At 51.5% G+C, this 14922-nt stretch overlaps 1 protein-coding gene across 1 annotated transcript in view; it reads right to left on the reverse strand.

Moving 5' to 3' along the window:
* BRD4 (bromodomain containing 4) overlaps positions 1–14922 on the reverse strand; it is a 37152-nt gene that overhangs the window by 21501 nt on the left and 729 nt on the right. Inside the window, exons 2-7 of the mRNA XM_007461100.1 lie at positions 11456–11593; positions 10193–10328; positions 8271–8560; positions 7224–7589; positions 6208–6336; positions 380–589 (exon numbers count right to left, since the gene is read on the reverse strand). Coding sequence (XP_007461162.1) covers positions 380–589; positions 6208–6336; positions 7224–7589; positions 8271–8560; positions 10193–10328; positions 11456–11593 — 1269 coding nt within the window. The remainder of the gene's footprint in view (positions 1–379; positions 590–6207; positions 6337–7223; positions 7590–8270; positions 8561–10192; positions 10329–11455; positions 11594–14922) is intronic.

A 14922-nucleotide genomic window follows, 5' to 3' on the forward strand; every position in this document is an offset into this window, starting at 1 on the left:
GACAAAAAAAAAAAAAAAAAAAAAAAAAAAAAAAAAAAAAAAAGGAGCGCATAGACACATGTGGGCACTAAAGGCCTAATGGCCAGCTTGTAGAGAGAGGAGCATCCCGGAAGCCCCAGGAGAGACGCACCACATGATGGCTCGGCCTCCTCCTTCCAGATAGCAGAAGGGTACAAAAGCCTCACCTCTGCCCAGGGAACGGCCCCATCTCCATACCCACAGTGTACATTTAAGTATGAACAATATGCACCTGACCTGGCACAAGGGGACCAGTGGGAATTCTGCTCATGCTGGAACTCATGCTGTTGGGGGGGCGGGGGGGGGAGGTAAGGGATGGCGGGGGGTTGTGGTTTGAAAATGGGGCTGCCTGTGTCCTCACCTGCTCCTGGAGCTCAGCCAGTCGTTGGGCTCGCTCCTCCTCGGAGTCATCAGTGGAGCTGTCACTGTCTGAGGAGCTATCGCTGCTGCTGTCACTGGATGAGGGCGGGGCCACAACCTTGGTGGGCGGTGGCACCGCTGGGGAGGACACAGCCACCACAGGCTCCTCGGGCTCATCCGGCATCTTGGCAAAGCGCATCTCGAACACATCCTGGAGGTGAGGGGTAGGGGGAAGCTGTGCCCGTGAGGGCTGCTGGGTGCCCTGGGGGTGCCTGGACTGTGGCCCAGCGTCACACTATCCCTGGCTGCTGGGGGTGACTCAACAGGAAGCAAAGAGGGCTGAGTCAATGGTGACCCCCTTCCTTATCACTAAGGCGAGGGGCTGGCAAGGGCCCCCTGATAACTCAACACTCCTCTTTCAAATCTCACTTTGGGGAGAAAGGTGCTCCCGACATGGCCTGGCACCCACTCCCTGGGAGACAAAGCCGAGGTAAGGACAGGTGACTCACATCACAGGAAAGAGCCAGCCCAATGAGGACATCAGTCTGGGGATCCTTGACAGATGGCAGGCCCGGACAGGACCCACAGAAAGAGCGCTCTGAGGCTCCCATCAGGTTGATGCTCATTCAGTCAGCACATCTCAAGGGAGCCTTCTGGACGGTGGGCCGGGCACCAGGACACAACAGTGAACAGAACAGGGGTCTTACAGTTCACATTCCCATAGGGAGCGGGTGGGGTCTGCAGTTTTAGAGTTCCAGAGGGAACAAAGGTCCCAAGGTGGGAGTGCGCCCAGCACAGAGCCCACAGCCAGTGAGGAGATCAAGTCCTCGCTGTAGTGGGCACATAACTGAGCAGGGCCATGCCACTGCCTAAGGCATCTCCAGGGTACACCAGAAATGTGAGAAAGTTATAGACGAGACATGGGATGCTGAGGATAGGCTATGGGAGACAGCCAGCCTTGTGAGGTGCAAGCAACGTGAGCAGAGACCCTGGGCTTACTGAGCATAGGATCCCACCCCAGGAGCTCCTGAGACCTGGTTTTCCAGTAGGATTTTGAGACCTGCTTTAAGCCTGGAATAAGTCAGTTAACACAGCAACTCACATGACAGAAGGGGGACCTTCCTCAAGTGTGAATCCATGTGTGAGAGAGCAGCATGGCCCAGAGGGGCTGTGGGGCAGAGCTCCAAGGCTGGTGTTTCAAACGTGAGCGTATCTGACAGAGCCCACCCTAGAAGGCTCTCCTGATGTCTCTGGAATGCAGCTTCAGGTTTCCCCGCCCCCAGGAAACTGGAAATGAGTGACCTGGGAAGCAGGGCAGGCATTCCACACAACTGTGGTACTGTCCCCTCCCCTCCAGACTACTCAGGTTCGGCCTCCTCCAAGGCAGGTTCTCCTCTCAGCAAGGTGCTGCCTGAACTCTGCTATCTGAGTGGTTTTCAGTTTAAGTTCTAGAAAGGCAAAAACTTTCTAATTTAATCAGAAATAAATCATGGAGCAGATGTGAGAGCAACAGAGAAGACAAACAGGAGGGATGACCAGATACCATTATCACTCAAGCTGCCAGGGAGAGGGGGCCTTCACACCAGGTGAGCAAGACCCTCTCTGCTCACAGTGCCCTGGATGTGGGCTGGCTCAGGGCCATGACTGACCCACATGAGCATCTGGAAGAGCCAGGCCTGCTCTTAGAGAAATGTGTCTAAGAAGGTGGTAGGGCATCAGGACCCCAAGAAGGGAGAAGGGTGGCAAGCAGGGCCAAGCCCTTGGTGCTGCTGGGAGGTGACACTTTACCAAGTGGAAGCTATCTCGTGCCACTGGTCTGTGAACCTAGCCCCCGATGCCAGCTGCCAGACAGCTCTACCCTTACCACAAGGACATCCCTGTTCCTGACCCACAGGCTGTGACTGTTGTAGAAATGGGGGTGGCACCTGCCCTAAGGCCTCCTTCCCCTCCCCAGCTGCTTTTGGCCCCTGCCCTCCCAAAGCCCCAAGACCAAACAGCAAGGAGCATGAGACAAAAGCCAGGTGGGTTGCCTGCCTCCTGGCTGTGCCCAGCTGAATGACCCATCATCCTCCCACCTGCACCAGCCCAAGTGGGGGACATACTGGGAACACACTCGGGCCTGTGTGCCAGTGAGCTAAGGGCTGCTGCAGAAAACCTTCCCAAGTGGCTGAGACTTGCACCTGCTCTGTGGCAAACAAGAATGATGTGCTCCCTGTCCTCAAGAGGTGAACACAAATAGTTGTAAAGTGCCCTAAGTGCTAAGGTAGAAACAGCAAGGGGTGGCAAAGAGCCTTTGGGGAACTTGAGACATAAGAATGAGAGGAGGACAACAGCTGCAAACACCCAGGAGAATGGTACAAAAGAAAGGTCAAAGGGGCGTGGGGGCAGACAAGAGGATGGTAAAACCCAATGAGATGCACCCAGGGCAAGTATGTCATGAGGGAGGACAGTGACAGGAAGGAGCAGTGAACACCAACAACCAGCACCCACCAGGGGAGCAGGGGCTCAGGGCTCCTGCACCAGAGCTGGCAGTGTATTCAGGTGAACTCATCTACTCTGCCTGGTGTGACATTACCTCCACCCCGCTCCAAGAATCTGAGCCATGTCGCAATTTTCAACATCAGAAAGAACACTGGTTTCAGAGAGTAAGTATCTCCTCTCGCTGGAACGTTGACCAGGGCCATCTACTCTGGGCTACATCAGATTCATGGAGGGAGCTCCCCCCTTCCCCTTTAGTGAAACAGAGATGCTCAGGTGCTGGGAGGCTGCAGTGTCCGAAGACTCCCAGGCAAATCAGCCTGCAGCTGAGCACAGGTAGAGACCCAAGGAGAAGGTGTTGCCCAGTCGGCCCCTCTTTGGCCATGCCTGGATATTGCTGTGAGGCTTAGCCATACCTGGGCATAACCAGGGCACAGAGGTGGGGAGTAGAATGTAGGCTGTGGAGGCACACGAGGTGCCAGGTGGTGGGGATGCGGCCGTGAGTGAACACTCAGATACACAAACACACTCTCACACACGCTTCAAAATCTTCCTACCTCTGGGATCTAATGCAGGACCCCAACACACTTTTCTCAGTTTAATTTTTTTCCTTGCCGTAAAAACCATTGCGTACCACCATGAATTTGCACTTTCTCTCAAAATAAAACTCTGATAATCCACATAGGTGCAAAACTTCCTAAATTACTCCTCACTTCACAATAGAACAGAGAGTAGAGGACAGTACCACCAGCAGCTCTGGGCCCAGCAGCTAGGCTAGCAGCCCTCAGCTCAAGCCACGCTCAGGCTCCCAAGGAAACCCTGAGCCCAGGGGCTCCTGACTATCTTTGTGACCACAGCTGCCAGGTGGCGGGATGTGGGTTTTCTAAAGGCCCAGAATTTAGAGGCTGGAAGAGGAATATGAAGTGGATCCTTTCCCGTAAAACTTTCTGGGTAAATCCCAGTCTTTGGGCACAGCCTAATTAAGAGACAGTAGGTCCCAACACCTCTTACTGAGGCAAACAAGGGCTGGGATTTTGTTACTCCTCCCCCCCCCAGTGGGCAGTCTTGTCACCTAAACCATGCTGATCCTAGAAAGCTTCGAAAGAAAGAAGAAAACACAGCTCAAAATGCTACAAAATACAGGAACTGCCTTCTAGAGGAAAAGTCCACACAGGGGGCCTGCCACGTCAACTGGGCTGAATCAGGCACCCCCACCTGCCTCCTGGCATGTTACTTTCAACAGCATGGAGACCCACCCTGCAAGGGACAAAGCAAGCTGGGGGCAGAGGCAGCCCCGTGCTGAGTGGCCCACTGTGCACTGCCCCCTCCCCCCACCTGCAGTGGACCCTCCTTGAGAGCAAGGACCTTGTCCCATCCAGCCTGATATCTGGAGTCAATGTTTAGAAAACAGGCTGCTTTGTGGCAGACACCTCAGTGTCCTTGCTATGAGCAAATCCTGTGTCTGGGCATGCTCATGCCACTCCCAGAAGGAAAAAAAAGCAAAAGAAACCCAAAAAAAGCCTTAAAACAGGCACAAAAATTAGGAAGACGAAGAGCTAAAATATATCAGAGAATATCTTCTTTCTTCTTTTTAAATAAAGTCGCTCAAAATAGTGATCTTTGGTGCTGACAGAGAACTTGTTTTGGTTTAGCTATTTGCATGAGGGCAAATAAAGGGCACGGGTATTAATCTGGGCAAATGCTATCCAAGTCCTCAGGGAGGAGGAGAGAGAGAATGGGGAAAGGGGGTGGGTGCGCCTGCCTGCCTGCCTGCCTGCCTGCCTCCCTCCCTCCCTCCCTCTCTCTTTCTCTCTCTCTCTCTCCTCTCTCTCTCTTTCTTAACAGTAATTTACTACCTAGTGGCTACATATGAGAATTGCAGAAAAGTTATAAACCCTGATCTGCTTCAAGGATGGGAAATGCAAAAGTAAATACTGAAAAAGGAAGCTTTGTGAAGAAAGCAGACAACATAGCACTGAATTAAAGAGCGTCCCCCTTCCAAAAACATAAAACAGAACTAAACAAAAAACCTCAGATAAAATAAAACTAATAAACAGCCAGTAGAAATACAAACCTTCAAGTCTGAGTGTGTGTTTAACGATAGCCAGATCCATGCCAGTAAGTTGTTTTTTTTTTAAACACCTAGAGTTTCAGGGCACTAAAGGCTAACCCAGACAGGCTGCAGTGAAAGAACAAAGGGGACCATGCCTTGGCTCCAACATGATGACATAGGAGACACTATGCTGGTGAATGCACGACAACGTGTGGAGCTAACAGAGCTGGAAGGCAGGTGGGCAAGCAGGGCTCAGGTGACCTCTGACAGACACCTACCCACAGGTCACCAAAGGCCTTTTGCAAGCCTCGCTTCTGGAAGCATTTCACAGATGGCTGAGAAAGCCTGGTTTGAGAAAGGCCCACCCAGGTGCCAGGAGAGGACCTGATGCAGGATGTGCAGACTGGACCTGTACCTTGTGACAGCAGGTGGCTCAGCCCAGTCTGCTTTGACCCTGAAAGCAGAAGTGCAACCTGGGGCCTTGGGAGAAGAGGCTGGGAATTTTTATTATGTGTAATTTCAAATAATAATAATAATAAAACAGATTATAACAGTACTAAATATCGACTTTTTTCTCCATAATTTTTAACTCCTCATTGTTCTACCCAAAGATATGTCTCTGTTTAAATTTGGGTATATGCTTTTCCTTTTTTTTTTTTTTTTAAATAGAAAAAAGTGGAGTTAGTTCACATATTTATGCTGTAATCTGCCCCTCCCTTCCACCCATGTGTGCACTCCACAGCGTACATCACCCAGAATCAACTTGAAGGGGTTACGAATCCCACCCATTAGTGCATCATGGCCACACAGAACATCTAGAAGCAGCCGCCCTGGAGCGGGAAGGTAAACAAAGGCTTTCAAGGCTCTGGTGAAGAAATGCCCACAGTTGGGCAGTTACTTCAGCTCAGAACTGTGACAAACTGTCTACCTGGCAAGAGTGTCCCTCGCCGACTTGAGACAGGTCTGTTTTGGAGAAGAGGTTGGGCCATGCACAGGACACGCACTCTTCCAGCCAAGGGCAACCGAATGCAGGGGGGTGGGGGGCGTTCAGTGGAACACCTCAAAATCCAAAATGCCCAAGACCATAACCAACCACCCTGCTTTAATTATAAGGAAATAATCCTAATGTAAAATTTATGTGTTATCCTGACTTTAGTCCACTCTTCCAAAGCAACATGGCATTATACCAAAGCAAGTGACAAAATCTGCCAAGGCCCATAGTGGCCTGGCCCACCCAGGACCCCAGCCAGCCTGCTACTCTGCAGGATCCCACACCCGGAGCTCCCCCAGAGCCTCACCTGGAGCTTGCGGGCCATGGCCACCACCTCATGGTCAGGAGGGTTGTATTTGTAGCAGTTGGAGAACATCAATCGGACATCGGCACCAAATTCCTGAGCATCACGGTACTCACGGGCCTCCAGTTTAGACTAGAAAGACAGGACGGGTCCTGGTTAGCCATGGCTGCCCCTGCTCCAATGGGGAGGTGGCAGCAAGGAGGGCTGCCTGTAGGAAGGAGCAAGTCAACTTCTCAATGGCTCTGGGTTTAACCCAGACCATAGTGGGGAGAAGTTATCACCCCAGTTCTCAGCACCAGGTGGACAAGGAGATACTCCAACAGCAAGTCTCAGGGCGAGGAACTGCCGTGCTAGCATCCAAACCCACCCACTGTGCCTGGCTAAAAGGCAAGTGGACAGAGAAGCCACAGAGGTAGTGTTTAAGCCAGAACTGCAAAGGGAGGGCTGGGCCCAGTTCTGACTTGGCCTGTACTTGTCCTGGTGACATCGGACAGGGCACTGGTCAAAAGGAACACAGCAATGTCCCCTGCTCTGCCCATCCCACGTTTGGGCAGGCTTACTCCACTCTCAGAAGGAGAAAAGTGCCAAAAGACTTAAAATAAACAAAACCAAAAAGGCCTCAGAATACTACAGTGAAAATGCCAGCACTTGTGTGCCCTTGTACTAAGAGACACCAAGGCCTTCTTCATGACATAGAGCCTGGCAAAGTCACCACTCCCCAAACTCTCCGGGAACACCTACCGTGTGAAGGTATCTACGGGCACTGGGCCTCAAGGCCACAAGAGGGCTCATCCTCAGATGAGGGAAAGGTCAGCATTGCTGTCTGTGACCAAAATGACCACATGCTTTCAGATGATGTCCCCATAATCTCCAGCAGGGGGCACTGGGCTTCCCTGGGCTGGTGAGAAGAGCCTAGACAGCTACTAAGACTGGGCCCTCCTCTTGGACAGGCCTCAGAAGTGCTGGCCTTCCTTGTCCCAGGGAGCCCGTTCCCCAGCTCCAGGGGCACATCCACGAACCTTGATTGTGCTCATGTCCATGGGGTGCTTGATGATGTCACAGTAGTCATGCAGGCCCAGTGCCTCCACGTCCACGGGCTTGTAGAAAGGCCAGGCGTAAGCTGCGTGCTTCTTGGCAAACATCTCCTTGAGAATGCCACTACAGCACTTGAGCTGCTCTGAGACCTTGCTGCTTTTATCTGGTGCTGGGTGCTGCTGCGAGTCGGGCACGTCCTTCTTCGGAGGCTTAACAGGCCGGCTGCTCTCCCGCCGGGGGCCCACCAGCTTGGTGGTCTTGGGCTCCGGGGGCAGTGAGGGTGGCTCGTGAATGGGGTCGATGGTGGTGGGGGTGGTGGTGTCCGCTTTCCTCTTAACCCCCTTCTTTGTCTGCCGAGAGCACAGGCGCGATAGGCACGGTCAGAGGCAGCGGCCGGCACAGCGGGCCCTCAGGGTCATTCCTGAAGCCAGGTCCTTTCTAGGGTCTCAACACTCACAGGGAACAGGGCCCAAAGGTAAATTCCACAGGTGAAGGACTGAAGACAGGGAAGCCCTGTCCCACCACTCTGTTCTGCAGCTGGGACAGGACCCTGCCAGTGGCAGGAGAAAGCACACAACTAAGTGTGGGATCTGCTCACCAGAGGCCAAAGAGACTTTTGAAAGCAGTTTCCTACATGCCAGGGACCTCTCCCACAGCCAACCTCTGTCACTCTGGCCACCCATGGGAGGCACATTTCAGAGACTATTTAGACAGCATCTGCAAATATGCAGTCTAAATTAGAAACAGGAAGGGGGGCAGCAACCCCCTGGGAGGTGTTACTCAATTATGGGATCTGTGGTGGTCAGCAAGACAGCAGCTTTTAGGCTGTACTGATTTAAACACAGCTTGATCCCCCCAGGTCCTAAATACCCACAAGTGCCCTGGGAGCCAGAAGCATCAGCAAGGATAGGTGACTGTCTTCTGTAAGCCTCACTACAATAGAGTGGAAGGGGAGGCAAGGGTCATCTAGCTGAGGTGACCGGAGCCAGCCAGTGGTCAGGCTGCGCCACACACACGCACAGGACGCTCACCTTCACAGGCTGTGGGGTGGCCGCGATGATGGGCGGGTGGCTCTGCACAGGCTGGGGGGCTGGTGCGGGCGGGGGCAGTGGCTGGGGGGGCACCGGCGGGGGCGTCTGCAGTGGCTGGGGAGGCACCACTGTCATGACAGGGGTCTGGACGATGAGGTCTGGGGTGACAGCGGGGAAGGGGTGAGGTGTGGCCTGCACGGGTGGAGGATTCTGCTGAGGGGTCTGGGTCTGCGGAGGAGTCGATGCTTGCGTTGTGTTTGGTACCGTAGAGACGCCAGGTTTTGCTGTCCCTACCAATCATAAAAGGGACAGGTGGTTAGATGCCATGTCTGCACGCCGGCTGACCTTGTGGGGACACTGCCACACGTGGCAAGCACACATCGGCGTGGGCATGGCACACAGTGTCTCTGTAACTATTTGTCTAAGAGACAGAACAGCCTAAATACCTTGGACCTCAGCCAAATCTGTCCACCTGTCCCAGGGGGCTCTGAGAGCAGTGGCACACCACATTCCACACTTCCTGGGGTGTCCTGGCTCCAAGTCCTGACTTGGGGACTCGGGCACAGAGACCCCTTCACAAGCATGAAGGCTTGAGCCAAAGGCACAGGAAATACACGCTGAGAGTCAGCACCAGGACAGTGACAGCAAAAAAAAGTGCTCCTTGGTGCTTTCAGGCAGAGCTGTCCTCATTCCCAGAAACACTGCCTTCTGAGTAAGCATTTCTGGCAGGGGGCCAGAATCGGCAGCCCTGGCCAAGGTTTCTGGAAATTGGCTACCCCCACCTCTCTGAATCACAGGGGGAGGCTGGACGGCTGCTGCCCTTCATGACCGGCTCAGACTGCCTCCCTGCAGTTGTGTGGGTGAGCCGAAACACACGAGGCCCTACATCCACCCCATGTAAAGACCAAACCCCTTGTCCCAGGCAGGGAGGATGGGGCTCCTTGGTCGTAAGGATACTGGATGCCTCTGGGCAGGTTCCATGGCTAAGGGGTGACCCTCAAGACCAGCTCTCCTTGGCTACCCCTCAGCACTGCAGGGGATCTAGCCAACCCCCTCTGCTCCCATGAAGCCACCACTTCCACGTGGGATAGGAAGTAACGTGAAAGCCCACTCCTTAGAGAAGCAAACAACTCACAGCACAGGCTACCTTGCAAACATCACCTTTCTGCAGCACGGAGCTGCGGATGGCAAGATGCAGAAGGCAGCTGTTTAAACTTTTCCTAGACAGAAACATTTCATGAGTAGGCTACTCCCTACCAGCTGGCCTTCGGAATCCTGTGTCAGGCTCGGGGGCAGGGGTAGGTGCTAAGATAGACAAAGAGGGCTTGACTTCAGAAGACTATCAAATAGCAGACATGGCTCAAACACAAGTGTATTAGTAAATAATTCAAATAACAAACCTTAAGGCTCTAGGACTGGAATATTAATTAAAACTGCCCTTGATCAGGTTAATTTATCTAAAATGAAAAACAAAGACTGACGATAGCACTGGTGGGATGAAGAATTCAAATAATTTAAAAATGCTTCGAAAAAGTTGTACTTTCTTTTTAACTGAAGTCCCTCAAAGAAGGCTAGGCCCAATTTTTTCTACTTTGCTGGAGGGTCACATGGTCATATGACCCTCTGGGCTGGTTCCCCTGATGAACCTGGCCTCACCATACCCAAACAGCAACAAGGCAGGGAGTGTATAATATAGTTGTCTTCCCACCACTCCCAGTCTCCCAGTGAAATTGGAGAAGGCTGGCAAAGACTAGGGAGAAATAAAGCCAATTTCCCTGCTTTACTGTTCCCCAGTATATCCCCAAAGCGGCTCACTGGGGCTTGCAGAAATGCCCATTTCACACTGCTTTATGGGCCCCCACTTTGCCACAGGCTATTTCAGTGTGAAGCTAATAGTGCTGGGGACACGGAAGGTACCCTACCTGCTTCTTTCCTCCCACGTCCTCTTCCTTTTGCCTGGACTATCATGATCTCAGTTTCTTCAGTGGGCAGTTCGTTGATTTTTTGCAAGAAGAGCTTCTCCAGAGCTTCTGCCATTAAGACTATGTCATCTCCAGGCTAAAAAAGGAGATACATGGGGTGAGGGTTGGAAAGCCCTCCCCACCTTTCTAGACAGAACAAGAGCTCCCCACCCTATGCCCCAAAGTGTGGAGCATCATATTCAGGGTCCTTCCCCAATCTAAACCCCAAAGGGCCCAAACATAGCTATCCTACCTGGCATCATGGAAGTTTCATATGCCTGCAGGTCTGCTGCCTCTCTAGTCTTTTAACCTCTGGCTTGAGAAACCATCCCAATGCCTTAAGTATCTATCAAGCACTGCCAATCACACACAGGGGCCCGCCTTGCACTAGAGCCTCCTTCGACATAATGCAACTTCACTAGAATTATTTGAATTACACAGGATTTCTTGCCACAGATACATTAGCAGGGCTCCAATAATGTTCCCTAGTATATCCCCAAAGCAGCTCACTGGGGCTTGGGGAAATGTCTACTTCACACTGCCTTATGGGTCCCCACTCTGCCACATGCTGTTCCCACTCAGCTCTAAATGGAGAACCTCATCTGTCCACATTTCCCTTAAACCTAGTGGTGAGAGCTGAGACTTTAAACAAATGATCTGGCTTCAAGGCACAATCGGGCTGAATGGTTTGGCTACTGGGTTAAGTGATGTTTATGTCTACACATAAGACCCTGTAAGGGAACACCTGATTCTATGGCCATTAGCTGTCAATGGTCACGTCCACAGTTCCAGATGCGGCGGGTGGGCCCCACTGTACCCTCTCTCACATTTAGGTTTCTGTTTGAGCACACCTTTGTACAACTACATCTTGGTAGGCTCCTTCCTGACACTTTGTGTCATCCAAACAGACTTTTTAATGTGTCGTCACTGTCCTTTTCATACCTTCTCTACTAGACATGCTCAAGAACCAAAGTCCCAAGTGTATCAGAAGCATATGCTTCCAGCTAACAAGGACAGCTTGGAAACATGACCAAAATGTTTTTGGCCTCAAAAGAAACACACCCAGTCACAGGCAAAACCAGCGGTCCCATTTACCTCTGCCGCCAATGGTCTCCTCTCGTTGGACTCTGATCCCACCTGCACCCAGCACCCCTGCCCAATGGGTTCCAGACATGCCCACCTCCTCCTTTACCTTCTCCTTCTCCATCAGCCCCCACATCTCACCTTGTTGTAGATGTAACAATTTGTAAACATAGTGTTGAAGTCCTGGATACATTCCTGAGCATTCCAGTAATAGTTGTTTTCCAAGCGCTTCTTTATTGTTCCCATATCCATAGGTGTTTTAATGATCTTATAGTAATCCTGGAGAGCAGAGAGAGCAAAAGGCCAATGTCACTTCTGCAGCCATGCAGTACTCACAGGTGGGCCTGCGGATGTCACTCCAGGTCACTCTACAGACATTCAGACCTAAGCTCTTCCATGGTATCAGTGAGCCATCTCATGGGGACCCCAAGATAAAGTGGATCAGGGAAGGATTACTAAAAGCTGGGTGGCAATTTAGAGAAAATATGTGCAAGTTTGCCAACTGTCCTGTCTGGGAACAGGCTAGGCTGTCTTAACTGAGATCTATGTTTTCCTCTATTTTTTTTTGATGTTAAAATATCCTTTCATTTTTAGTAAGTAATGCGGAAAGCATACAACCTTTAAAAAAAAAGTGGTTCTTATCTGGTAAAATAACCCATGGTAATTTCTACTTTCTCCCCGCTTCAAATTTTCCACATCAATAAAATGCAAAATCCTACAGAACCAGCATTCAAGCCCACCCATAACAACTGGATCCCTTGCTTCTTGTCACACTAAAGAACCAAGAAGCAAAAGCCTCTACCTTCAGTTCATCACACTTCCATTTCTTTTACCTGCAGTCTACCACTAAAGATCCACTAGTATCCAGATACAGTTCAACAATTAACCAGGTTAAGTGCCAGATGAGGAATCAAATGGACAGCCCTCACAATCCTTAGAAAAAACAAAACAAAAAACACCACACAACCCCCCCTGCCCCCTGCCCCCGACCCCCCACCCGGCAGCAGACCCACTCCTCAAACCTTCGGGTCTTACTCTACAAGTGCTCAACAGAAGAAGCCAGACGGCAGGTGTAGATGTCCTAAAGCCCTTCAAATCAAACTCTCTTCTACCATCATAACTTTTTCTAAATCTAAACCTATTCTAAAACCAAACGCTTATTTTTAAAATCAACCACAGGAAGAATTTGGGGACAGATCAGGCAGTGCCCAGGTTTCCAGGTGGAAGGACCACAGAGAGCCAGGCAAGAAGAGGGACCTGCATACAGCCAGCCGGCCCCACTGAGAACCACATTCTCTGAAGCTCCCACAATTAAGACTCAGGTGAAGTTATCAGAACCAAGTCCAAGGGGAAGCCTGACAGCAGAGGGGCAGGCCTATGCTTTAGCAAGCACCAAGGTCCTGCCCAGGAACAGTGGCGGACAATACTGAAAAGGTGAGCAAGCAGTGTGAGGTTCTGAGTTGCTCTGACAACCATGAGAAAGGAACAGAAGCCACTGGCATACACATAGGGCTGGCGAAGATCACAGCCCTGCCCAGCCTCAAGGGGCGACTGAACCAGACTTTCTACGTTACATTTGCTCTGACCACCTTTCCCAAGAGAACCAAGTTCAAATATATCTGCCCCAGGGGAAATTTAGATTTTATTCCACGGCCAAAGGTCTACTTAGAATGGTGTCAGGTGCTTGAATTGGCCTCAGTGTGTCAAAAGCGGTTCAAGGCCCAACAGGATAGTGGTTGAGGACAGAGTAGGAAGACGGAGGTGAGACGATGACAAAAGAGGATGGGGGCTGGGAAGACTGAAAGGGAGACAGGGGTTTAGGGGCATGATAATCCAATTGTACATGTGTTCTGAATGAAAGAGGCACAAGCATTCTAATAAGAATCCCAGCAAGGAACAGGGGCCAAAACACAGGTAAAGATCTGGAAGGCATCAGAAAACAGAAAAAGACTGAACCCTTTTTTGAGGTGGCCCTATTAATATTTCCTGGAGAAGGGGGTGTCCCTGGAAAACCGGGCATTAGTATGACATTGCTCCCAGCCAAAGAGCCCTGCCCCACCCCTCAGGGTTAGCCCCTAGCTCTCCCACCTCTCTTCTTCCTACATCAGAGCTGCTGAGGGTGACATCTAGTCACACTGTGGCCCCTGGAGAGCCTGTCCTCCACTTCAGCGAATGACCTCAAACTCCCAAACCCCTTGGCCTAACAGACTACCCACCCGTGCCTGTCCTGCTGGCTGGGATGCTGCCTTCTGAGGATCTCAAGCCCCCCAGTTCCCCTTAGTTTTCACCCTCTCAGCTCTCCTTGCCTCTGCACCCTCTGCACCTTCCTGTAACAAACCAACCCCTCCTTCCATCTGGCCCTGCCGTGCTTTCCCTTCAAAGCCAAGTTTCTTGAAATGATGGCTTCACATCCTCACCTTCTTATTCACACCGTCGCGAATCTGGTTTCTACTTCTGCATCACATCTTCCTAAGGTCACCAATGCCCTCCTAAAGGCCAACAGTAGGGTCAGGTCGTAATCCTCATCTGTTTGACCTCCCTGTAGTCTCTGACATAGAAACTTGGGGGGGCTGCTCTCTGCGGTTGATTCTCCTGGCCTCCCGCCTCCCTCCAGTGCTATAAGAGCTGTGGGCCCCCCTTGGATTCCAACCCCCAGCTCCTTCTCTCCCCATTCTTTGCATTTGCTCTGGGAAGGTCACCTCACCTGTGGACCCTGCAGGGCCCAGCCCATTAGCCCAGCTAGAAACTGGTATAGCAAGCTCTCCCAAGAGACTCCCCCCAGTGACGGGCTCGCTGCCTCTACTCCTGATTGTGGTCAATGATGAGAGTGACCTCTGAAGTGCAGATTTGGTGAGGACCCTTCTTTTGTTCCCATACCCTTTCCTCAGTCGGTTCGTGACCCAGACCTGCAGCTCCCCCTCCTGATTCTCTTCCCCTGAGTGCAAATGATGGGTATTCAATGGGCAGAGAGTACCGGCCAGCTGTTACAGACATAGCAACTTTCAAGCAAGGAGAAGGTCACACTGGTGTGTCCCTCCTTCTTGAAGCCGGAGGCCTGGCAGAGGCTGAGGATCCTATACACATGCAGCTCTAACTCGTAAACCCACATCTGGGTCAACTGTAACTGATTCCAATTCCCTCGCCCAGGTCAGTGTGTGGGATTTGGCAAACAGCAGAGGGCAATTTAAAGACAATTAGCCCTTGATGCTTTGAAGAAAGGAAAAAATTAACACATTTATCCTGTTTGCTCCCGAGGTTCAGTTAAAGGTACAAGTTGAGTTTCCAGAACCATTTGCTAGGAATGTGGGCAAATGGAAAGCTCTCAAAGGAAAAAGGAGAGGAACAAGGATACAAAAGAACAAAGGCAAGTGCAGTGTGGCCACAACAAGGCGGGCAGGTGTGAGGGGGTATGCAGAGGCAGCCAGAGGCAAAGCTGCACCCATACTCCCTCTCTCCATCCAGACCACCTCCATGTACTTGGCTCCCTGGGAGTTATTCTACTACCTTTCCCTGTCCTGTGCTCTGGGTGATGATGACAACACCAGTACCAGAAGAGATACTGCAGCAAGCCAGTCCCTCTCACAATCTGACCAACCACATCTGCTGAA

The sequence above is a fragment of the Lipotes vexillifer genome, unplaced genomic scaffold (genome assembly GCF_000442215.2).
Source record: "Lipotes vexillifer unplaced genomic scaffold, Lipotes_vexillifer_v1.1 scaffold469, whole genome shotgun sequence".
NCBI lineage: Eukaryota > Metazoa > Chordata > Mammalia > Artiodactyla > Lipotidae > Lipotes > Lipotes vexillifer.